Source organism: Augochlora pura, chromosome 3 (assembly GCF_028453695.1).
Source record: "Augochlora pura isolate Apur16 chromosome 3, APUR_v2.2.1, whole genome shotgun sequence".
NCBI lineage: Eukaryota > Metazoa > Arthropoda > Insecta > Hymenoptera > Halictidae > Augochlora > Augochlora pura.
The window spans coordinates 22736569-22763537 of NC_135774.1; the positions used below are offsets into that span (position 1 = coordinate 22736569).

At 44.6% G+C, this 26969-nt stretch overlaps 1 protein-coding gene across 2 annotated transcripts in view; it reads left to right on the forward strand.

Annotated features, from left to right (window-relative positions):
- Positions 1 to 12901, forward strand: part of Mura (ring finger protein murashka) — a 17848-nt gene extending 4947 nt beyond the window's left edge. The window contains exons 1-9 of one of the 2 annotated variants that reach the window (XM_078176991.1): positions 536 to 1510; positions 6519 to 6720; positions 6827 to 6914; positions 7024 to 7109; positions 7190 to 7804; positions 8441 to 8641; positions 9064 to 9350; positions 9460 to 9775; positions 10660 to 12901. In XM_078176991.1, coding sequence (XP_078033117.1) covers positions 1275 to 1510; positions 6519 to 6720; positions 6827 to 6914; positions 7024 to 7109; positions 7190 to 7804; positions 8441 to 8641; positions 9064 to 9350; positions 9460 to 9775; positions 10660 to 10734 — 2106 coding nt within the window. In that variant the 5' untranslated portion in view covers positions 536 to 1274 and the 3' untranslated portion in view covers positions 10735 to 12901. Of the gene's footprint in view, positions 1 to 535; positions 1511 to 6518; positions 6721 to 6826; positions 6915 to 7023; positions 7110 to 7189; positions 7805 to 8440; positions 8642 to 9063; positions 9351 to 9459; positions 9776 to 10659 lie in introns of those variants that run through there. The other variant, XM_078176992.1, reaches the window with a different exon arrangement.
- Positions 12902 to 26969: the final 14068 nt, after the last annotated feature.

Sequence of the window (26969 nt, forward strand, 5' to 3'; positions counted from 1 at the left end):
TTTTTTAAATATATAAACGTTATACGTTCTTACTTTTTAAGCAAAGCATACTTCATCAAAATCTATTTTGTGTATTATAATAATTTTTTATTTCGTATCTTTCAGTTTTTAAAGTCTTCTGATTACATCGAATTCTTAACTCCTCAACGCCGACGATATATAAGGACATCTAGTTGGGCCTAATATAATTGATTGCAATCATATCGCATAATATTAAATAATACCTTATAATTTTCCATTCATGTATTTGTATGGCAATAAGCTTACGGTAATATTATAAAAGTAATGTTATCATTTTAAAGTTATTATATATTGGTATGTCGTTGTTGAGGAGTTAACCTAAACTTTTAACATAACTATCTAGTATTGCTTGAAGTAGCTGAATCACAACATGCAGATCATCTTGACGTAAAGTATGAAATAAAAATATTTTATATATACATATATATATATATATAAAAACATACATACATGTATAAATACATACATACAAACATAAACCTATTATTAACTAGAACTTTGGCTCAGTGAGGATTTAAACTTTGAATTTAATTCTCTCTGCTTTATATATTCATGTTGAAAAGAAAATTCAAAATGGAGACACTGTTTTCGTATTACTGTGCACAATACTGAATCCTCCACTCCGCCAGTTCGAATGTTCCCTCAAGTTTGGTGACTAGAATGTAATAGAGTCTAAAAGTGTCTAGTACTGTAAATTGAGTTTAGAGTCTAACAAAGTCTGAAACCCAGGGCCCAAAAATTTTGAGAAAATGGGTCACGAAGTAGAAATCTCCGGGTTCTCCTAGCCTCGTGGACCTGGCGTTTTCGTCAAGGCCAGAGATATCTCGTGTGTAACGTAGTTTGAATGATCTCGCCAGGTTTCGATATCTCGGAGGACTGTTCTTGCGAGGCGTGCACGTAAACACGAACTCGGAGGAGGGCTTTCGTCGAGAGAAAATACAAGCCGAGCGAAATTGCACGGTGGGCTCAACCTCGCCCCGTGTCCCTGCTATTCGACAACGATAACACGACGAAAAACAGAGGAAGAGAAAGAAAGAGAGGGAGAGAGAAAGAGAGATAAAAAGGAGAGAGAGAGAGAGAGAGGAAGGGTGGGAAGAGAGAGGAGGCGGCTAGAATTATCTATATACTGTATATAGGTACATATATACATACGCAGGTGGCGAGAGAAAGAGAGAAAAGGTAAAAAGAGAGACATCGGAGGAGGAAGGGTGTAGAATAGGCTCGAAAAAGAGAGACCGAACGAGGGGAAGGGAATGAACGGCCCTGGGAGTCATCAGCATCGCGGCTTGGGCATGCAGGGACGTTACAGGGCCGTAATAACCGGTGGCACCCAGGCTGGGCCTCACCCGCGACCACCGGCGCCGCCACATGCCCGCGGTGGATGGCACCCCCATAATCAGCACCCTCAGCATGCCCAGATACCTCAGCAATACACCGGCAACAAGGAATACCCGTATCGGCAGTGTCCACCGCCACGCTTCCACAACGGGTATACAATAACGATCTTGCAATCATTAACGCGATCGCTAACATCCGTCCATTATTTGTTTATTAATTGTACGGAAAAGAAACCTATTAGTCGCAATATAGGGAAACGGTTGCAATAGAGAACAATGTTTACAGGGAAAGAAAAGAAATGTACAACCAATTCTGTTTCGATACAGTGGATATGTATGTTTTAGGAAAAACCCGGTAAAAAAATATGTCCAAAAAGAGACAGGGTGTGTACATCATACATAGAAAAATAGTATTGCTCTAAATATGTTATTGGGAAATGACGATTAATGGGAATAATTGTCCTTAAAATTTCAATCGAATAATTTTTTTTATCCGTGCTACATTAGACGGATTCGTGTAAAATGGTTATGGAATTTATTTGTATTTACTTTTCTAGCTTTTTGAAACGTAAACTACGTCTCGTAGGCATGTGTTACTTATATATACGTCTGCATGTACATGTATACGTCTCGTAAATACGCAGCTGTGCTATTGACTCGTACCCGATCCATCCGCATAACACATTCTCCGCTCCCGCAATCGGAAGTTCCGCGATTTGGTTATCACGTAATGAGGCGAATAATTATCGCCCGGTTTCTTTTTCCTTTTTTTTCACTGACCGGGATACCAGTTGCGTAATTCGGTAACGCACAATGCCGGCATAATTCTCAAAACGGTTTCTATAACGGTCGACCGGCAGTTAAGTGTGCCGATCAGTTCTCTTTCGTTGAGCCCGTGAAAAATTCGCCGGCCAGGCCTAGAAAAGACTCCGCGCCTTCTGGAACGCTATATCACATTCGGAGAACAATACAGAAACGTTTTCGAAAGAGATCTGCGTTCTGTATGCCTGACGCAGAGAACGCCATTCTCCTCTTCCTGCAACTTACAGCATGATAAGAATACAAACACACTTTGCATCTATTATCCCTGCTAAAATACTTAGCTCTCGTTACAGTCGGTTTAAATTCTTTACCATTAATTAGCTCATTCTATTTTATTCTGAATCTGTATTGGCAAAAGTAGACCACGGTAATTCAAGCTCAATTATTAAATGTCTCGCGACATTCGAGTAGTTCGAGAAGTTTGTACCGTTTCAAGTTCGAATAGATCAAACTTTGCATTGAACCGAATCGAAATAGGTATCTAGCAGTATTCTACACGTTTCGAGTGTCGCGTCGGTTACATATAGGTGGTACTAATTTTTCAAACTAGATCCTTGCGTCAAGATGTTGGATAGAAATATAACATCATTAAATTTTTCAAAATTTGTTGCAGAGGCATTAAATCTACGGTTTATATATAACTTACCGGGATCCAAAAAACGCATTTCTTATATTATCGTCGTAGGCTCGGATAAAAGTATTGAAAATAAATATTTCTGTCGATCATTGTCTAGTAGACTAGACCCTCTAACACCTCTAAAAACTACAACTCCCTGGCTTTTAACAAAATTATACCGCTTCAGTGTTCTTTAACACGAAAAAAGAAAACAAAATAATCAAATATTTCGGCCACAATGAATTCAAAGCAGCTCGAACATTCGAACCTGAACAAGCGCCGTTCGAGGACCTACGCCGAGTCTTCGGAGCGAGAGCGCCGCGAAAGTGTTTTGCCAAGCGACGCGTCCAGCCTGGCAAGCGTGTATTTAATTTCCAGCGTAGGCATCGTCGAGGAGTCGACCATTCTAATCAACGATAATAAACGGGCGCAGGGGCGCCCTCCTCGGGATGCACGCGTTTTCAGTTTCGACGTAGCGACGCAGCGCCGTCACGCAATTCCGCAGGATCCATTCGAATTTCGTACGAACCACTCGACGAGTTTCGTCAACGGAGACGCGCAAAATCCCGTCGCCGATGCTGACCGTTCAAAATTCGCGTGCGACACATAGGCGAGAGCTCGCTCGCTCGCTCGTTCGCTCGTCCGCTCGCTAGCGTGCGCGCGCGCGCACCGGCATTTGCATGAGGAAAAAGGCAGACGTCAGCTTCGCTCGCGGGTACGAGCCGTTCGTGAAAGCGTGTCTGTACGTAAATACATAGGATCCACGTTGTAAATAGAATATGGCTGGTGTCCACGAATGGCGCGGCGCAAACTCCCGTTCGCAAAAAAAATCGTTCTGTATTCCCCGGCGTTCCAATGACGGCTATGGAAATTCCGAATTTGCTCGCCGGGCCGACTCATTGCTGCATGATACACACCGTACAGCACGCGACCTTCGAGGTAACCACCTCAGATCAATAGCAATCGCGCGGCGTTCGTCAATGGCGAAACACGATTCTTTTTTTCCGTTCTCCTCGCTCTGGCGAACGTTACTACGTTTGTTTCTTTTGTTCTGTGTACCATGTATCTTTCGTTGCGTACCATGTTTATGCATTTAATCACTGGTTATCTTGTTTAGCATGCCACTGTACATACCGGTATCAGTTTTGGACGAGCATACACCGAGTATTCTTTGCTCGTCTGGTGTTCTTATTGTTGTGCAGCCGCCCGTTATTTGCGGAAGATATCGAATGTTCGAGCTGCCTCGAGGTTCTTTAATATTTTAGTGTTTTAGAATGATAGCGGTCTAAGTCGCATTTTCCTCGTTGTGAGAAACGAGTTGTACTGTTGTTTACTAACAAGTAGTACTGTTGTATGTATTGTTGACTAACATGTGTATTGTTTATTGGAAATATTTAGAGCTAAGTTGATTTATAGCAACATTATAATTTATCTCGTGCGTCTTTTGAACATTCCAATACGTATGAAACAAATTTAAAGAAGAAATTTTCAAAAATTTTATTCACGCCACTGTAATTTTAACCGAATCTTTCGTGACTGTTCGCCCACGATCTTACAGATACATAGATACATTAAATTGATTACACGTTGCTTTCTTAAAGTCGTAAGTAGACCGCGGAGCTTTATGCACTTACCTCACGTGCTGATTTTTAAAATGCAACAAAATGTATAAACCAGCTGGGTCTAGAAGCATTTTTATCTTTTTTTTTTTAGAAATAATACATGCAGATTCTTAAAATTCAGCGAAACGTACAAACTAACAAGGTCTAATGTCTTTTCTATCTCCTTTCTGCAATAAGTTATGTTTCAGTTAACGATGTAATCGTTTCTATAATTCATGTTCTTGCGAAATAACGTATGAAATTGCAAAAAGGCCCGCAGTCTAGTTGTAATACATAGAACAATGCACAGAGAACTCACAGTTTCGTTTCGTTAAATTATTTAAACAATAAAGTCAAGTAACGAAAAGAACAATGTTCGGTACGTTAAATCACAGTAGCTCAAAATTACAATACAAATCATTTCTGTCAGCAAATACTATACAGTTACGGATTCTTGTCCAATTAGTTTTCAGTACAATTTCTAAAGTCTATAGATCTTCCAAAACCCAAAGTTTTGGAGGACATTGTCCAGTTTAGACAACAAAAGAATTTTTGGGGTAATTTTTATATTTTAGGAAAATTTAATCTTTGAATCTATGTTCAAATAACAAAATTTCAAATCTCAGTCTAATCAAATATCAAAGACCTAAAAATCGCCAAAAATAACAAAAATAACAAAAGAACATTGTAGACCAGTACGATATTTGGTCCAATTTGGAGGTCGAGCCTTTGAATAGCATTCGACTCCGTTCGAGTGTTCCAAAACCCGCGTGCTCGACTCATCGAAGGCAAGTCGATCGAACGTTGTCAGCATCGATTTGTTGATTATTATATCGCAAACGATTCGTGTAAACAGAACAGTGCCTCGTTTACGATGTTGCTACATTTGTTCAGCTGCGCGCAGCTAGAAATAATACTGCGACGCGTTCGTTGTATCTAGAGCAACGGCTACGTTTAATCAAGCTGCCCTCGGATTTAGTAATGAGTTAAGGATAACAGAACAGGAATCTCGCGGATGATAATTGTGCCGTATCGGAGGGCGTAGATACATAGGTGTGTTTGTCTCTGACGCTTTGGCCAACGCCGTCAAGCCCGTTAGAACCGGTACAGCGCACATAGCAATTCTTGAACGGATCGACACACGGCCGAGTGATCGACAATTGACGCAAATCGAGTTCCGGAAGAAACACGTTCCTTTTTTCGAAGCGCGCGCCCGTCGCTGTCGCAGTTAAAGTACTCGATGGTTAAGGGGAAAAGTAGTTTCACGGTTTCGAATCTTTCTGTCTTGAATCATGTGTGCTAGTCTTGTTCTTAAATCGTCATGCTGTAATGTAATCTATATCGCGGATTTGATACGTTTGTGACACGCGTCAGAAGATCCTGTAGAAGCTCTTACTGCTCCTGCATCGTGTAATGAATACAAACTGTTTCTGTTTTACATGAAAAAACTGTAGTCTGGCAATGTAATAACTAGACTGCGGATCTTTATGCGAAGTAGAAATGTCTACTGTAGCAAGATAGAAAAGTCACTTAAGGATTGTTTCCTTTCTGTAATAATTAGAATATAATGAAAATTCACATTTCATGCATACTTGCGTTTGAAACTGGATAATAGAGAAAAAAGAAGTTTGTGATTTTTGGAGACATTTTACCGAAAATGGTACTTACTTCTCACTGATATTTTAAAATAAATTTTTCTTTAGATTCAATAGTTTTACAGATGGTGATCATTCTTCATATGTGAACACTTTTAACACAAAGTCTGCCAACGTCTACACCGACTGGTTCCAGATTTGTTGTATTCTATTTATTTCGATTTGCAAAAATTCGCGATCTAATCATGAGCCAGCAAGTAAAAGTCGACTCTGTGTCTATTTCCTTCTTTTTCCAACGCACTCTGTAATGAGTTGCGGTATGTATTCAGCGCATAAAGGACTACATTCTCCAGGATTTTAAAAAATCGAAAGTGTGATGATTAGCAGGAGACGGCGTTCGCTAACCGGTGATTATGGTCGCTAACGATTTTTGTAAAGCGTCGAGTACTTTCACCGCGACGCGACGAATCGGTGGCACTGTGTGATGATTTGTAGTTAACAATGATCCGTTTTTGCACGAATATAGGGACTGTCCTGGGGTGGGTACGTCTTCCGGACCGAACGGTAAGGAAGTGTCGTATCACGGGAACGTAGGTGGATCCAGCGTTGGTTACAAACCGCCCCCTCAGCATAGTCCTCAGTCCAGAGGACCACCGGCCCATTTTGCGCCGGAGTCCGTGGGCCCTCCGGCGAACTCGCCTCCGCTGCACATTAACATCTGCGGTCAAGTAAGCATCCGGAAACAGATACGGGGATAGAGAAACACAATGAAACCTCTTGATCCAGATTTTGTTCTCTTAATTGAGTATTTCTAAAAACTGTATGCACTCGCAGGACAACACGATGCGTGATCCATTAATGAACCTGAGCCCGGGGCTGGGAGCCAGCGGCGTCGATATGGAGTACCGTAGAAGTTCCCAAGGTATATACGCGCGCCGAGTTTCGAAACATCGAGTCTATCGATCTCTCTCTCGGCTAGCCGTGCGTGCCTCTTCGTTACGATTCTTTAACCAACGGTACGTGTTTTTCAGCCACCAATCAGCTACCTTTGAGTCCTGTACAAATCCAGCCGTCGCCGCCATATTACAGACAGCCTAGTCAAGACGATGGCAGAAAGGTAAATCATCAGCGCGGCGCGTGCTTCGCCACGAAATGAAAGGAAAAGAAGATAGAAAAACATATGTTGGTCGTTTTCAGAGCGAGTCTCCATCCAGAAAACGTCGTCGGATATCTCGCAACGGCGCCGTTTCCGAGATAGAGGTCCGCGAAACGACGCCTCCGTCGCCTACGCCCCCGCTGCATACGACCCTGCCATCCATACCCTCTTTACCGTCCCTGCCGACTCCACCGCCACCATGGGATTTCTCTCCGGCGCCTCAGCGACGATTGCCACGCAATCGCATGTCGGCCCGCGGCAGCCCGACCATGAGGAGTCGTCATCAACGATTCGAATCTTTCGGGCATACGCAACCGTTGCGACCACACCAAGCCCTTCTGTCCATTCACAACGCGTTCCACGAGATCCACGCTTCTAATCTTAACATTCACCATAATCTACATAACTCCCACTATAATATGCATAACGCGCACCAGACGCATCCCCATCATCCGGCTGGGACGGGACATCATCCTGCGCAAGGGGCGGACGGGCCTGTGGTGGTCGACGTTGGCCAAGTCGGTGTAACCGGCTTAGGGGTTGCCGTGAGTGGGGATCCCCCCTGGCATCCTCAAGCGACAGGTTACAGAATTCCTTGCCAGCTGCAGAGCATATACACGCCGAACGGGGCACACGCGTTTGCGCACTCGTGTCAGGTAAGCATCCCTTAGTCTGTACCGGCCGTGCGAGCTGCTCGCGTAAACCGTTACGAGTCGATACTACTGAAATGCAATACTGGATCGCCTGTCTTTCACTCTAGAGAAATCTAGCGTCTACGCGGTTATCTAGTTCAAACGCATACTGCAGCAATGTTATAACTTGGGGTTAGCTTTATAGTTGATACCTAAAGTACTGCGTGATCGTGAGAACATGGCACGGAGAAACTTGTAGGGGTCTATCCCTACCACCTGATGTTCAACATACTTATTTACATGGACTATACTTAAGAGTGAGATCTTCCCACATGTTCGTCTTTATCTGTCTGTTTTGAAATTTGAAGATTTCACAAAACTGCACAACTTCGGGCTAGCTTTTTAATTGATACTATTCGATCATTAAATAAATTCGTTAAATGAAGGCTTAGACGAGCGAAATCTTTTAACATACATAAAATAGACAGATAGAGGATGAAGGGTTCAGCGTGCAGGAAACACGCACAATTTTACTGTCCATTCGCATAAGTAACATTGAATTCGTAAGAGTCGGTGATTCACACTTGTGGCGAAAGAAGGAAAGTTCCCGCTGATTCAGAGTTTCGTTTGATATGCATGGGAACGTTTAAACGTTTTTAGGTTCCACATCACCCCGGTCACTATTCTACGCCCCATCCAAACCATCCAGCCCATAGCCTGGTTGGTACGATAGTGGGCGCACCATCCAGAGTATATCCAACGCCTGCTGGAGGTCCCGTCGCAGCCCACCATCATGCTCACGCGCCTCCACCACCCGTCCATACTGCTCACTATACTGCGCACCACCAGCTCTCACAACAGGTAACATCGTCTACCGTTTTCAATTATTTCTAGACTACGGACTTGGTATGATCTAAATTTCACCCGACTTCCAGTTTTTACCCTATCGAGATGTAAAACCTTTAGCTTGCATCCAGTTCTGCAGTCGAATTAGCGTATTTTGTCAGTGAATTGGAAGAAGCTTCTTCTGTTTGCACGAAAACCAAGCGATTATCTTGAAGGATACTCGTACAGGTTCATATAGTAATTTGACACGATGCAGCGAATCTACACGAAACTTTTTACATAGCAATATGACAGAGTCTTTAATAGTACGAACTTAAGAATTCTTCCAGTGATGAAGTACTGCAGCAACTTTCGATTCACGCTATCGATTTTCTATTGTCAACTCGATACTTTCCGAGGCAGCATGTATTTACCGATTCCTTCTTTGTCCGTTACAGCGGGAAGTCGAATTAGAGTTCATAGAATCCCATCACCCTCACCGAGTCGGAGCCGCCGCGGGTGCTCCATTACCATTACCGCATTCGTACTCACCGCCGGCTCTCACTCAAGTCACGACAACTCCACCCATATTAATGCCGGCGGACACCAGGAACAGTCAATTGGAGATGATTCAGACGAGAACTCGTCAAACGGCCGATCGTAGCGTCTTCTTCAGACGATTGAGACGATGGAGAGGCGTGCCGCCTGGATCCGTGCCTATCCCAGGATTCTTACTCCACCTCTTGTAAGCACCTTTGCCATCTGCAACACTGTTCGCGTCTCTCTCGCCGATACTTCGCAACCGAATGCTCCTCGCTCACCGCAGTAATCAACGAAAATTTCGCAATTTCCAGGGCGATGTTAAGAAACCCGCCACCATTATCCCCGTACAGCCAGGCGGAGCTGTCCTCGCTGTCCGTCTCGGATTCAGCGACCGAGAATTACGAGGCTCTGCTGACCTTAGCGGAGAGGCTAGGGGAGGCGAAACCGCGGGGAATGACCAGGGCCGAAGTCGAACAGCTGCCCTCCTACAAATTCAACGCGGAAACGCACCAGGGCGACCAGACCAACTGCGTGGTCTGCATGTGCGACTTCGAGGCCTTGCAGTCCTTGCGCGTGCTGCCCTGCTCTCACGAGTTTCACTCCAAGTGCATCGACAAGTGGCTCAGAGTAAGTTGTTGTACCTTGATCCTTTCTATTAATGTATATTATTTCTAGCTGTATCTTACAAGCGTTATTGTAACGTTGATTCTAAAAGCGTTTAGAAACTGTGGACAACACTAGGCATGACGGTCCTATTTCCAAAAGGAGACAGATACGTATAGAAGGAAAGACAGAGACAATAATTCTTCTCCAGAAAAGATAAAGATGTTAGTTCTGGTTCGACATGTCACAAATGCGCAACTAACTTTGGTCACATAGCAAACGTATATATCCTAGTCTAATTTGATCCATAATCTGCAGAGTATGAATAGACATTATGTAGGATACTTATGTCGGGTATGGGTTGGACTAGACTGTAATATACGTGTCTGTTGTGTCACCAAGCATAGACACATTGAACATTTGTAACCTGCAAAGATTACATTACTCTGTGATTTGATCTTTTATTTTTTGATAATTAAAGCACATAGGATAGTGAAGCTGATTACTGTAAGGTGACCAATTTCTGTGCTTTTAGTTTGTTTTTAGGAATTATTTACTTCACATTTATTTATAAATTTGTTCATTCCTTTATTTTGTTAATTTTCAATAAAAATATGTAGTATGTATTATTCGATAAATATAAAGTGACGTAATCCTAAAAACAAACCAAGAGCACAGCAGTTGATTATTCACTGGTATAGCTATACTATCTATGTCTCTCTTTATAAATACAACAGTTCGAAATGTATTGGACTGTTTGTAAACATCCCGTAAGAGAAGAGAAATTCGTTGAAAAACTGAAGTACGAACACAACACCTAGGAGGAGTTCTAGGGATAAACACCTAGAAGCTGCCTTCAGTAGTCACTGTTGAAGCTGACCGGGTGCCTCGATTTTTTTCTGTTCCAGTCGAATCGAACTTGTCCAATCTGCCGTGGGGACGCCGGCGAGTATTTCGGTAACAGCGGGACCGGTAGCGACTGACGCCAGCCTGCTCAAGTGCACTAGCGCCAACTGTCGCAGGTCTCAGGGACGCTACTTCGCACAAAGCATCCAGCTGTCACGTTGCTGGTTTGTGCAAATTTCTGTTGATACGCATTTGCGCGCCTTTTCTCTTAGCCGAGCTGGCTCCGACGCGTAGAAGAACGAGAAAGAGAAAGACGGAGAGGAGAGAGAATGAGAAAGAGAGGAAGAACGAAAGAAAGAGAGAGAGAGAGAGAGAGGGAGTGAGGAGAGTACGAATGAGAAAGATACAGAGAGGGACCCGGTCGTCGTCACGCGATCGTCAACATCCTGCCTCGGCTCGCCCGTAAACGGACCGCAACTTCCGGAGAGGAATTTCGGTGACAAAGGCGTATTGAGATATGGAAACAGATTAAGAGAGAGAGGGAGAGAATGAGAAAGAGAGAAAGAGTAGTGAGAGAGAGAGAGAGAGAGAGAGAGAGAGAGTGAGAAGAGCGCGAAGGAAAAAGAAGCAAAGTGAAAAGAAATACTAAGAGAAAGTAAATTCAGGGTACGAGACGTTATGTGTCGGCGCCGAGAAAAGGACCCATTACGACGAAGGTACACGATTTTAATTACAGCATGCGAACAAGAATGAAAAGATTCGAGTAAGCTAAACAACTTCGCTGCGTTTATTCCATTGTGTTTTTCACCGGGAGAAAATCGAGGAGACGGAGAGGAGGACGAGGAGCGAACCATACGCGGCTGCAAGTCGGGTCGTACTCAAAATTTGAAGAGAATCGAAATGCGAATTGAGATCCGACTTTCTCGCCGGCGGCTTCTCGTCACACTCGACACGCGTCACGAGCTTTTCCTCCCGTTTATTCATTTATTCTTTCCCCGCGAGCTTTTGCGTTTCCTCGTAGCGCGCTTTCTTCGTGTACACGGGAACTGGACGCTCGTTTGTCGTTTTGTGTTGCAAACTATGTATACTCTCTCGGATAGTGTACAGAATTAATTAGGGCTCGTCGCGTGTTCGCGCGGGGCTGTATTGCCACTTTCCATTAACGTTCCATGTTTTGTTAGGATTATTATTATTATTAATGTTAATATTATTATTATTATTATTATTACTGTATAGTTGATTTTCTGTCCTAGAAATTGTACATATTAACTTGCATAAAAACACTCCTCCTATACGTAATTACGTGTGCGCATACAATCGTACGTAAGGTGTCCGTTCTTTGCAGTTTTTTGTCGATGGGAGCTAGGGGAGGAATGGAAGGGGAGCACTTAACCAAATGTAGTCGCGTGTATTCCGTTTTCTTTGTATTGTTTCCTTTTTTTTGCGATCTGTACGTCCCGTCGCGATCGTTGGCAAAGGGAATCTCGCGAACAGAAGCGAAACGAACGCACACTTGCATCCGTTCTATGTTTTTAGGTTTCAATTTCGTTTTCCCGTTTCGTCGCGTCGCGTCTCGTTTCGTTTCGTTCCCCCGATGATAACGTTCGTTTCCTCTCGCGTATCCACCGGTTTCTTCAAACGTTTTTTCGGGAACGAACTTGCCGTGAAGGGGAAGGGAGGGGGAGGGGGGGCTAAAGACGTGTAAGGTGTTCCGCCGGCGTTACTTAAGGATTCGATTAAATCACACCAACACACGACGAACACACAAAAAAGAACATACGCTCATAGCCACACACGAAACCAGTAAACAAACACAACACACACAGAGATACCCTTAGAGATCGTAGACTTCTGGTGAAAAAATGGACAAGAGAGAGAGAGAGAGAGAGAGAGAGAGAGTTGTGAGCGAGAGTGAGAGGGAGAGAAAGTGACAGAGCGCGAGAGATAAATAGATTTACCGAAAAGAACAAAATGGCTCTTCGGCAATAGTTGTTGTTACTATGCAAAACAAAACGGCTACGTAAAGAAAGATACAAAACTGAATAATTATAATGATATGAACAAAAAAAGAAAAAGAGAAAGAAAAAGTAACGGGAGAAGAGACGAGAGAAAGAAAAGAAGACGAAAGAAAGATAAGAATACTGCTTCTGTTTCCTGCGTATCTACCTCTGATAGATGAAATGAAACGATTCATATTTTTTTATACACACATCTCATAAACAATAAACGTACGTACGCTAAGAAAACCAAAAAATCGAGAGAAAGAGAGCGAGAGAGAGAGAGAGAGAGAGAGAGAGAGTGAGAATGACCGAGAAAGGAAAACCGACGGACAGAGAGATGAGAGTTCTTGACCGCGACTCGAGGATTTTCATTAATTAAATTTAACGATTAACGTTTAAGGGTGAGGGGCTGGGTTCCGTTAAGAGAATTGCACGTTCCCGGGGTTCTTCGCGCAAAGGCCTTCGACGTTTCCAGGTTGCCCGCGGCGAAGGTTAATTAGAAACTGTTTCTTGGCGGTTCAAAATCAGTTTTTCGTTGCTTCGGAATTATTTTACATATAAAAATCGTCGGATTTGTTGATTGCCGGGATATCGTGGCTTCCTTTTTTCCTCAAGATCAAACAGTCGTTTTCGTTTTTTTCGTTGTCATCGTTGCCGGGTCGTTTCCAGTTTGAATGGCAATGTTTTTGTTTTGTTTCGGATTGAAGAATCACGTGGTCCCTCGTACAGTTGTGAGCCGTAAGCGATCGGATGGCAGAGCGCGGACGGCTAGAACGTAATCCGGAAAGGAAATGAGCGTGACACGCGTCCCGTCGTGTTTGTATCTCCTTCATGATATATCTATCCTTCCATTTCTTATTGCGTGCCTTTACTGTATCGACCGAGTACCGGGAAACGGAGAGTTCGTGCGAAAATGTTGAAAAGATAACGCGAAACTGGACTCCGATCGTTGTGAACGATTTCTGCTGCTATGCTGCTCGAACGGGATCAGCGTATCCAGGACGCCTAAGAAGTTTCAACGACATTAAAATTTTCAATATTTTACTCTGATGAATAATTAGAAACAATACATATGCTGCCCTCTTTAGACCTGACATAACCTGAGATTTTGAAATGTTCTGAAAACTAGGGAATTAGCCGATAGATTTTAACTAAAGACGGCAGTACACATTTATGAAGCATATTCTTCACAAATTTGGCAGACTTAAATTATTCGGTGTCCTGGAAGAATCTTTGTTAGGATCTCCACGATTGTGTTCTTAAATTGATAGCTACACTATAAAAGCTTAGAAATATCTGGAAAATTTTAGCGATCCGAAAACGTAAGAACAATCTCGGATAAGTTTCCCGATCCCTTTCGAGTATGTATTCAGATACTTTCACAACCACTCGGGGTGTCTCAAAATTGATCGTCGCGCGCGTGAAGAGTATATTACCACCTGTATCGAAGAACAGAAACAAAATCACGTGGCACGCGGCTCGAGAATTGCGCTGTTCACCAAAGGTCATCGAAATCCTTCGGACCCTTTCGTCAAGTTTAAAATTTCCTTCGCTTTTCTAAGAACGTACATGCTCGTTTTTCGTATCGATGCTTAAATTACTATCGAACAGATACTCCAAATAGACCATTTTCCTAGAACGAACTCTTTATATTCTTGCCAAAACTGGTAGATCTTTCAACAAAATAGAAATTGTCTGTACTAATTGCATAAAATAGAAATCTATCAAAATTGTCTTTTAGAAGTTCGGAATAAAATATTCGTCTTAAAATTCGTTTAACTTTCCGTCGCGTTAGATTCGCACAAATTACCGAGCAATGCGTTCACAGTCCCGACCTATCCATAAAATCACTGACACCATACTGTACTCTACAAACGACGATCGTTTTGAATGACGAGTGAAAATCTACTCTGCCTTTGGATTATATTGATAGACAAAAAAACGGCGTCAACTCGTAAACTTTTGACAACCGCAGGTCTCAGTACTTTGTGGAGAGATCCTCGTCGGTCTAAATAAACTTCTTCTCGATCTCACGGTGTAGCATTTCCACGAGATTATTTGTTATCGTTAGTACCTACAGCGTGTCGCACTTGAGGATCTCGGGGAACGTTGACAGGTGAACAGCGGTCCTACTGGCAAGAGAAACTCGTCCGTGCAACCGCATATACGTAAACAAAGTACTTCTGATTAGCGTGGCACTGGTCCGAAGCTGTGTTCGCGGCGATAACCGTTTGACAGGAAAATCTATCAGCTAACCCTTCTCGGTTTGCTACCTGGGACAACGAGCCACCGAGTCTCTCGTTATCGCGAACGCAGTCGACAAGTGTGGCTATCGAAAAGGATATCAAAAAAGAGAAAGAGAGAGACAGAGAAAAAAGAGAGAAAGAGAGAGAGAGAGAGAGAGAGAGAACGAAACAGTAAGAAAGTGTGTGAGTGAGAGAATAGTGTGCTTGCGCGTGTGCTTGGGAAAGAGGTAGGGGTTTGCAGAAAGACACAAGAAGAAGTGTGTTGGTTTTTCCTAGATGCGTAAGAGAACACATATCACAAGTTTTCCCATCGTGTCCACGCGTCCCGCACGCTCGCCCTTTTTGTCGCAAAATTCGACCCGGGTCGAGGAGGAAAAGGAGAAAGACGAAGACAAAAAATTCAGGATGAAGGAGAAGGCTCATTTTCTACTAGCTTAAGTTTGCGTGCGCGTGCGTGAGAGGAAGAGAGAGAACACAGGTTTGTCGAAAGGGACGAGCGTTCGATCGGAGGGAGATCCGACGCCGAAGAGATCGAGCTTGCGTATCCGCTGTCTGGGACCCAGCACGACCTTTCCCCTTATCGTCGCGAGGGACAAACGAAATTCCAACCGTTTCTCGTTCCCGCAGTTGCCGCGGGTCTCGAGACTCTAATTATTTGCTACGAACATTGGTGAACAAATAAGTCTCGAATCGTTCATTGTGGGGGCAACGCGTTTCCCACAGTTCGTCACCATTTCTCGGGTCTTTCGCGTTCGCTTTTCATCGAGATTTGTGGCCGTTCGATGCGTCCTCTCGCCTGCAACGACAACTCAATATTATATTCTACACTGTGTATAATCGCGTACCAAACTGTAAAACAGTGAAATCGTTTAGCAGGATTTGACACGATAAGGTACGGGCAGGGCGTGACACTGTACGAAATTGTTAACCTGCGACAACGTATGACAGTTGATGGGGTCGATGCAACGATTCTTAGCGGCCGAAGTCCCCGGCGGCTCTAATCGCGCGACAGTAATTAGAAAACACCGGGGACTTGCTAGCGAGGAATCGTTACATGGTTCCGTGTCGCGTCGTGTCACTGCTGGATGAACGTGGAGATAACCGATGGGAAACGGGACGCATCGCGCAATCGGAAAATCCTTGAAGTCTGCCGCAAAAAAGCCGGACTGCGAAAGACCCGAAAAGAAAACGTGGAAATCGAGGATGTAGACTTTCGGCTCTGGTAATCCTCGACCCGTCCAACGCTCCGTCCCTTGATACGCTTAGACTAAGGTAGCATAATTTACCTGTGACGTGTACCTTAAGCACACCCTGAAGCCTAGTGTACCAGTCGCAGCAGAAAAAAAAAACAAAAAACCGCGATCGGTTCCTGGATCGTTCCGTTACGCGATTCGCATAAATTAAATGAACGAGCATAAAAACGCAAACCGGGACGAACGACCGACGACTCGCCTAATCAGAAATATATCTCGTTTCCGTTTCTTTCCTAGCCGTTCTTTGTCGGCCGCGCGCTGCTCGGACGTAATATCGTGCACGTTCGAGGAACCGATCCGCGAAACAGTACCAAAAGTAAATTGTTCCGATGTGTATGAGTTCGCGCGAGTTGCTTTTAGACGTAAACGATAAGCCGGTATACATATATACAGATAATTTGTACATAGGGAACGACCGAAACATGTATCCGTTTGTATACACAGTGTACACACGCGGCTGACGTACGCCCGTACGTATTATACAACTGCATACATACACACGCGTACATACGCGCGTACACGTACAACGCATACGTACACGCATACATACACACACGCGTGCACACACACAAAGTCGCAAATACGCGGAGAGACACACACGGACACAATCGAGCTAATCGACCGAGAGACGCGAAAACACGTTTGATTTTCGATCACTTAGGCTAGAAGGTGGTTGGCCCTGCAACTATAATATTGAACTTGCGCGTTAACTTGGCTGTCGCGCGAAAAGCCGTGGAGGCCAGCTGCGCGTTAAACTGATTTATGCATATCGAAGGTCGTCGCTGAAGTATTCATCTCGTGGAAGCACCAACATGGACGCGCTATAAAGTCTCGCGAATATCTTACAAAGACCTCTCCGTAGTTCCACTAAAAATGGTTGGCGAGATCATTTCTTTGGCCGAATTCAACACGGTTTATTATCATTTTTACTGGTTCCACGGTCGAGAGAGATCAGTTTTGCGTAAGTCCAAACGGAAGAACCCGCGGCTCGATAAAAATTCAAAGTTACGTTGGCTCGCGTTCTCCGTGGACAGCGAGAGACATTTCAGTTTACCTATCAGAGATCGGGGACAACGGAGCTCCAGTTCACCTATCGGAGATCGAAACAACAGAATTTCAGTTGCAAAAAAGAGAGACTGGCGCGAGATCGTGACCGGAATCGGCGAGGCAATTTGCCGAGTCCGTTCACGCGCCGCGGACCAATTGGCCGCCATGTTGGCCTTCGGGCAGAAGCGTCGTCCCCGTTGGTCGTTGCCCGACGCTAATTACCCCTATAACAGCCGATACGCATAATCGTTTAACGGGCAGATATCTTTCGTTTCTCGCGAATCAAACCGGTAGCAGTTGTTCCTCGAGCGAGGTCGACGCCATTTTCCGGGCCTGTCCGGTCGATGGCGGCGACGACCATAATTTTCCGAGTCTCTGCAGGACACAACACAGCAATAAATCAAACGCAACGGTCGATTCCGCCGCGTTGCCGTCGTTCGATCCAGGATCCCTCCGTCGAGGCCGGATAACCTCGGTGGCTCCGGATCGGAGATCCGCGCGAGGCGGATCGCTCCGCCGATTACGAGCATAGTACAAGCACGAGACGCCATTAGTTTACGTAACGTTCGCTCGCTTACGCGCGAAAGAGAAAACGGTAACAGTATTTTCTCCGGCGAGCCGGTGCTTTCTTTGTCGCGCGCTCGCTCGCGCGACCGCCTTTTCTTTTTTACCATCGTTGTCGTCGGAACCAATCTCGAGAGGCGTGTACACCGTTATCCGACTGGCGGAGATAAAGTTTCGAGAAATGGTCGGCCATATTGGGAAAGGATCGGGGAAGATTCACGCGGAAATTGGAACGCGATAGAGAGGGACGCGGGGAGGTAGAGGCGATAGAACGATCCCACGCGCGCGATAACTCGAGAAAAAGGAGTCGCGAATAAAGTTAATTAATTACCCGTTGTTCTGGAGGAGAAGGAGGGTATATCTTTTATCTTGAACGGCTCGAGTTCGGGCCCGGAGTCTCCCGATCCGAAGGATCGAAGGTGAAACTCGAAGGGGGCGAGGTGAACGATTATTCTTCTTCTTCTTCTTCGATCCTGGAAACGATTCATTTCCTTTAAAAACGCTCCGGGAATCGAGTTATCCTGGGCTGTTCGGGGATCGGGGATCCCACACGTCGTTATTTTCCGTTGAAATTCATTTCTCGTTCGTGCGGTTTCTTCCTCCCTCTCGTTTTCACGGAGAAGCCCGACTTTCGATCGCTTCGCTGTGAAACGCGTTAGACAGTTTAGGCGTTTAATCGGGACACGTCGCGTATTCTCGGTGACCGATTTCACCGACGATTTTCTAATTTTCTGTAAAAGATTGTCGTCGCGTTGTCGTCGCTGCTGCTGCTGCTGCTGCTGCTGCTGCTGCTGCTGCTGACATCACTGTTTTCGTGAAATGATTTTCATAAAACGAGCGTATGTCAGACAATTGCGTAGACGTTTTCGTACCGCGCTCGGTCTAATGTTTTTTAATTGTATTTACGATATTTAATTTGTTCGTTAGTTATTGTTGTTATTATTATTATTATTATAATTATTATTATTATATTAATTATTAACGCGCGATGATATTGGTTTATTAAGTTTATCGGATAGCCTGCGTTGTAACCACTAATTTCGGGATCAGTGAGGTAACTATCAAAATGGTACGTGCGAGGAGACGACGATCGCCGATCGTTTCACGAGTGATCAAAATTTAGATCGTCGGTATTATCGCCTCCGATGGTAGCAGAATATAAATCATTGTACAGACGCGAAGATAACGATACTAAACACTTCTATATAATTAATTACCGACATGTCTGCTAACTGATACAATTACAACCGTTGCGATTATTATCATGATCCTTATTATTATTATTTTTATCGCTATTAATATTATCACTATTATTATTATTATTATTATTAGTTATTATTATTATTATTATGATTATTATTAATGAAATATTATCAATCATTACTATTCTCCAATTACATGATTTTTTCACGTTACACCACCAATGATTTTCTTTTCAGTTTACGATCCCAAGCTGACGCCGGTGTCCCTGCCATCAATTTCATCCTCCGAATACCGTATAATTTCTGAACCCTCCTCACCAGATCGAAAATAATCCGAACAATATAGAGAAAATTATGAAAATCCTGATTTCGTACAGATTAGAAATTTATTTTATTCGAATTCGATAGAAAATTGGATGTTTTGTAGAACGATTGCGATTAAAGCCAAAGAAAACCGCGCTTCGCACGAGCATTTAGCGAGCGTACGATGAAAAATTGATGTAGTTCGACATCGTGTCTCGAGCGTATCGACACGATTCACCAGCACGTCGCGATCAAATTCTCTCTAGTTGTAAATTGCACCAAACCCGGTCGATACACGGAACACGCGTCACGCAGGGACGCAATTGAGCGCGATTCCTTTTCTGTGTGTTTAGTCGACGCTACACAAGCACACCGGCGCGCACACACACGCGCGCAACATGTGCACACACACGCATAGACACACCAGTGTGTGCAGACACTCGTGCGTGTGTCATGGTGTGTTGTGCTCGATAAGTTCTCCCCGTTGGTGCTTTTAGCGAGGAAACGCTGGGACCGAGCCTCATCACGACTCCATCGCTATAAAACGAAACTCGTGCTCGTACACACCTAGAACGATCGCAAAATACCAATTCTCCATTGTCCCCTGGTCGATGCGAATTTACTAGAAAGCATACCGCACGTACGAAGACAAGTATTGGATCGTCCCAGAAGCCGTTTCCTTCTTGAATGCTTGCTTTAAGTAGAAAAACGTCGATTTATCCGTCCTCGTGCACGCGTTGCTCCATCAACAAATTTTCTCATTCCAATCTTCAAATATTCTGGACAACTTTCACGGGGCATTTGATTAAACCCTTGTACTATACAACGAGTCAGACTCGCGATAAAGATTTCGTGCATGATCTCGTAAATGTGGATAATATTCATTTATTACAAATTGAAATCAAATTTAATTCTTCTGTTGTCAAAGTATAGAAACGAAACTAAATAAAGACGATACGAGAAATAAGAATTGTCTAGTCCTATTAAAGAAAATATCAACCCTTCGCACTCCGCGCCATCGTGGATGTTACCTACCAGCGCTTATGAACATTTATATTATTATAATAATATTTGATTTATATGAATTTGTAGATATCGAGAAATAATTGCAAATCGCTAATGAAATTTAATGTTTAGTCATATATTAGAATTACGATGTCCCCCGAGAGGGGACAACCGAGTGCAAAGGGTTAAGAACGAATAAACGATAATTAACACGGCGTGAAAAGAATCATAGTGCAAGGGGTTAAGAAACCGGCGTTTCTAGTATTTCTATATCCACAAAATCATATTTCGAAGTTTCTGCAAAACTGTCTTTTCGACCGCAACCACGTTAAAGCGGAATTTCGTCTCCGTTCATCTCGATGTTCCAACATTCACGCGAACGAGGATGTGCTCGGCTCTGGTTTGACGGGGACCTTCTGCAAATTTCATGCGATCATGCGCGCTATAAATGCATCAGGAGGACGGACGGGATCGGGGGGAAACATTTCGGAAAAAGAACCGTGATCGTGGCCCCGCCTAGATGTACAGTACAGTCGGAGTTGAACAACGTTTTTCAGGTCAAACTCGGAAACTTGCCACTTCGCGGAACGCTGTTTGTTCCCTAGAGCTTCTCTATACTTTTATTCTATTATAGTTGCACTTATCGTTAACCATTTACCAGCCAACGAAACTCTCTACACAATCCTCGGTTTAACTGTCCACCGCTTGCGTCCTTAACATAACCTGTCATCGTTTTCTCATCAACTATTCCTTCTTTTCATTTCCGGACGATTCTGGTTGACTTATTTTTGAAAAAATTATTGAAACTACTGAATCATTTTTGTTCGATATATAATAATTTATACAATACCGTATAAATCGTAGAGAATCTGATAAGCTTCCGTTTTGTCAATATTACAAAGTGACATATGTTAGTCACATTTAATGCTCGATAATTTGATTGTTAAGCATTTAACAGGCACGAAAGATCTGTGTTCAATACCGAACTTAAGTATCGTTCTCAACCAGTATTTGTCGTAATATTCCCTGGAGCTCTATATTTTTATTATATTACGATTACGCTGCTCGTTAACTATCAAATGAGTCAAAACGACTGTTTTTTCTTAAATATTATTGAAATTCTAGAAACATTTTCATGAGACTGTTCTAATCGAACTTTTTAATAGCAATCCACATTACCGTCAAGCTATAGTATCATTCAGCTTCTCTATTCTTAACTCCTTGCAATATCGCTCCTGTCATACTGTGACGATCAGCACTTATTCGTGCTTAATAATTTTCTTCACAAGACCGGACAATTTTTCTTTCCTGTATTCTCTTTATTTACCATCGCTTCTATACTTTTATAACAGAAGAATTTATTTTTACTTCGATGCAGAAGAAATTAATAATATTCGTATTTAGTAGAGTTTGCATAAAATCTTCACCACGAGTCTGATTCCTTATTATAGTGCAAGGGGTTAATAACTATTATCAGTCACAATATCTAAATTGTACTTTCTGTCACGAACCAAGTCCTAATTGACGAACTCGAGAGGCAAACGAAGCATCTCTAGCGATTCCGTTCAAATTGCCACCGCATACATTACGCACAGCTGAACGAAAACAGCAGAGCTGCGAAGGAGAACACGGCTATCGGAAATTTCGCGAGAAAAATAGTTGGCCACCACTGGGGTTGGCGGGTGTTGGTTCGCAAAGAGATGCGACCGTGTGCGACTCGGGGGAGCAGACAGACGGGGTCTGTAAGAGTGGTAAGACTCCGGGTTCGGCCTGGAAGGCATCGCCGGCACTCGGAGAGCCCGTAGGTAGGCTGTTGTCCCTGGATTCGCGTTTTCCCATCGACCAGGCCGGAAGTCGGCTGGTACCGCACGCATCATCGATCGCTGGCAGATCGATCGGGTTCGGTTCGCTGCCGTGGTAACGGGGCCCCCTCGATCGCGTCGCAGAATCCCGTTACCGTATGCCGTTGGCTCGGCCAAAGGGAGTTAGCTTCTAATTTGCGACTGCGATGCTATTCGAACCGACGGACCAGGGGGGGATCGTCGGCCCTCGGCGCGCTCTCTCGACACCCTCTCTCGGTTTCTCTGCTCTCCCGGCACCAGAGCCGGGTCTCGTCCGCGCGAGTCGCGCGAGCGTTTTGGCGCCGAGGGTCGCGAGGCAGGAACGGTGGTGGAAAAGGGCAAAAATAAAAGGGAACGAGGAGAAATCGCGTACAAAGGACGAGGGTAGAGCAGTGGCCGGCCGAGTGGGGGTTAATCCGCGGCGAGGCGAGGCGAGGCGAGGCGACGGTTTGCGCCGCGATGCGATAGAATTCGAGACGCTTTAAGCCGGGGATATGCCGCTATCCCGAGGCGGATGGCACACTCCGAGCGGCAGGTCCCCTTTAACTGCTCGACAGATACACTGTCGCAGCGAGGGTTCCCCTTTAACGGAACGAAAACCCCTCTGGCTGCGCGAGAATTTATAGGGGGTGGGTCGCGGGGCTTTAGAACATAAACCCTCTTCCTCCCGGTTTTCTCTCCCTACGTGCTCGTCTTTCCGTCTCTCCTTTTTGCCCGAACCCCCCCTTGTCTCTACCCATCTGTATTTTTATTTCTCTCCTCTCCGCTCTCTACCCTCTCCCGTGTCTCTTTATTTTTCGATTCAGGCTTTTTCCACCCCCTCGATCTTTCTCCGTCTGTTTTTCCCCCGAGGTCCCTCCGCCGTCGGTCCTTCCTTTTTCCGTTTCCAGCTTTCCCCGCGAAAACCCGCCCTCTTCCTTCTTCGGCCATTGTCTACCACTCCCTTTCGTTTTTTTTTCTGCTCCTCGGCCACCGGATCGCGGTGTTCTTGTTGTCTTCTGTCCCCTCGTCTCCTCCCTTTTTTTTCCCTTTTCTCTCGTTTCGCTTCGCTTCGTTTCGTTCTCCTCGGTTCCGTTGCGCGCGACCTCGCCGGGTCTCTCTTTCGTTCCTCTGACACGTTCCCTTTAAGTCACGTATATATATATATATATATATATATATACATATATATGTATATATCCCGGCCGTTTCCCACCGTTCCTCCCCCTGCCGGTACTACTCGTTCCTCACTACCCGACCCGGGGCTGTTTCTCTCCCTCGTGGCGGTTCGCAACTTCGATCTAACTGGGCAGAGTTAACACGGGCAACGGACGGACGGGCGACGTTCGTCGGTGCAAGCCAGGGCCGAAATCAATTCGCCTGGCGAAAATTAACGCGCTCGAGGGCTGCGCGAAAGCCGCGCGCCGAGGGCTCTCGGGTTCCCAGAGCTCCGTCGAGGATTTCCAGCTCGGTCGATTGACGGGCCGAATTTAGGGACCGGAGGGGCCCCCGGCGATCCCGTCGAGAGGGGCCACCGAACGCCGAAACGCCGGGGACCCGGTTCGAGATCCTCCTCGAAATGTTCCGCAAAGGACACTCGAGGCCGCCAGCACTCGAGAGAGACGAGGGTTACGAACGCCCGGGACCCGCTCTACTCACGGCCCTGCAACCGTCTTTCCCACAGAAAATCGACTCAGCGGTTCTCCCCGCTGCCATACTCGCGTCTCTTCGCGACTCCAGAGAGTTGCTGTTTGCAAATGGCTGCGGCGGTGATCGAAACTGTCCGTGGTGCTGGCTGCCTCGGATCGGAATGCATATGGAAGCCACAAGTTGTCGCAAACTGTCCGATTTTTTTGGGATTCTTATGGTTTCGGTAGGGAAATCGCCGGTGCTTAAATGATTAATTTTTAACGTCTTTGATTGTCGACGAGCTAAAGCACCAATGTCATGGGCGCTGGGACAAAAGAATTGATTGAAATCTCGAGTGTGTGGCCTCAGACCCTGTTCAGGATCGGTCTCAACCTTCTTCGAACTAGAGAGTGTATAAGGAGCACTAGTATTCTCTCGATTCGAAACAAAAATAGTCGACCATCGCCATCAACTTTTCTCTTCAAGCCTAAATTAGTTAATTGTCTTTGACCAAGAGGTCGCTTTCGGTGATGCGATTAGAGAATGATCGTTCGAGAAAATATGTTCAACTACTTCTTAATATAGCATACTGATTCAGAGTGTTGCCAACCTTTCGCTACATGACGTCGAATCAAACTCCGAACGAAGATATCGGGCGAAATGATTAACCCTTTGCACTCGAAGACATTTCAACCTGCTAATCTGAAATTATTTTTCGGGCTTCTAGTGTTTATATTTTATATAACAAAATTTGTTCTATGCGTATGAAATTGAGTCTCGTAACTGGTATATAACAATTACACTTCCAACAAATTTTTCAATCTAAGCTTTGGTGATGTTTATAAAAATAATTTTGGAAGGTGGTGCAACAATTTTAACGGCAGAGTCGCCACTCGAGTGCAAAGGGTGAAAAGTCGTCCGAGGACATACAATCCAGTTTACCGAACATGCTTGGCAAAAATTGACCAGTTAAAAGACGAAGCGACGGGTGAAACGTGTAACTCGTCGCGGTCTTGTTTGTACACGATTGTTCTTCGCCGTTGTTCCTTGGTCCACTTGCGTCGCGCCTCATTTAATTTACGACTTCGTTACACCTCGTCGTCTCCAACCCGCGAGCGTAATCGATCCCGGGCGTCAAGGAACAATGGTGACTAAAAGATTTACGCCTTTTTTTTCTCCCACTCGCCGACGAAACGGGCATTTGCAATTCTATCGGGTGAATGGGCGCGCGCGAGCACCATACAGAGAGAGAGAGAGAGAGAGAGAGAGAGAGAGAGAGAGAGACAGAGGCCAGCAGGCGTACACACCCGGGGACACCGGAGGATCGATGCACGGGATGATCCGCTTCCATCGCGCGAGAGCACACGCTTCCGCTTCGCCTTTAATTCAGACGCGCTGTTCTCCGGAAACGCGCGATTAACGAGAGACCTTGTCTTCGTTCCCTTTTCATCTTTGCTTTTTTGCTCGCGAGGAACTACGATTATCGCGGAGGTCATCGGCGATCGACCACTTATTTTTGCGAGGGTGCAGGGATGGTCGATATTCAAGGTAGACGTTTTCTTCGGTAATTTTGTTGCAGCGACTTCGAATTTCGACGGAACTCTTTTGAATGGATTAACCCCCCGCGCTACGATTCCTTTCACGTTGCATTGATTACCATTTATTTGTCGTTAATATTATCCTTAATAAGACCAGACAATTCTTGTTTCTTTCATTGCCAGTACGTACTTTCCTTTTCAGACTTTGCTAGCAGAAGAATGAATTTGATTTCGATTTGAAATAAATTAATAATATTTGCGTATTTAGTGGACATTATTGTAGTGCAAGGGGTTATCGTATCATGAAAACAGTGTGTCAGCGCAACAGGAAATATACACGCAACGCGAGTTTCTTCAAATTAATCAAATTTCGGAAATGACATTCAATGAAGATTCCAGCAACGCCCTAACGACGAAATTAAGTTTCCGACTACCATTGTCGCTACCACGGCTTCTCCGCGAAAACGAGCCTCATTTCGCTTCGCCAGAGCGATTGATCGCGTGACAGCTCCGCGTAAGTAATTAAAACGTTGACAAGATGCCGCAGAACACCCTGTATACGCGAAGTTTTCGAAAATCGCCGGTTGCGGTTGGCCCGATCGCGAAAGGATCGACGGATCTTTCGCGGAGGCGACAGTAACACGTAGGTGATAAGTTCATGTACATGTGTATACCACGATACGATGTACAAAAAGCAATATCCACACACGTATATATATAAATATATATATATGTATATGTAATTGTTATACAGGGTGTACACGAAATCGTGGCTCGAACAAGAATCCGGGTGGATCTGCGTGTGCGAGAATCTGGTCGAGAAAGCGTAGGAGGCAAACGTTTCTGGTGGCTTTGCAACATTGGGCATAGTCGACCGCGACAAGTAGAAACCGCGTGCAATGGTCAGACAGATGCAGTTCGGTATCGGTTTGTTTTCGCGCAACCGGTCGACCTTCGTTTTGTTGTGCCACCGTTTTCAATTTGTTCGGCGGACAAGCGGCGAATCCGGTACGAGCGGTTCGCGACAGATTATTCCTCCGGTTTTTGGATATATAAAAATGAACGAACGCCCGGAAACTGTCTCCTTTTTGTACCACCAGAAACGATTTCCGAAACGAGGAATTTTTGTACATTCCAGCGAAGCTAGGAAAAATAATATCCTGTGCACGCGGATCCCAACTCCGGCATACTGTATACGCGCGCGTATACATACACGCATACACACGTGCAAAGTTACACAGGAACATTAATTGTACACACGAGATACGTAAGAAGTACACATATTACCTACTTTCGACTAAATCGCAATTTATCCGTAACTTCGCCCACTCGATTGTAAATTTCGGTAGTACGTGCTTTGTAAGATTGTAAGTGCTGTGCATATGTATATAACGAGGGTGACGAAAGAGTGTCCGCGGACGATGAACGTCTAGAGAACAAAATTATTTGTCCGATGAAATAATGTGTCTTATATATTATGGCAGACTAGCGGGGGGGAAACGAAATTGTGTTCCCGATGAAGAACTCGACGGAGAGATCGGTCGCGAATCATAGGTGTGTTCCTCTTATTAGATGGAGTAAAAGTGTAATAGTTTCGTAATTACCTGACACGGATAAAAAAAATACAAAAAAGAATATAGATTACAGAGTCACGAGGTCTGCTTTGTCTTGTTATAATCAAATACTTTATATTATGTAGTACAGGTTGTCATTAAACGTGTGAACAAACCTATATCATTAAATCTTTTTAATTACTAAAAACTGT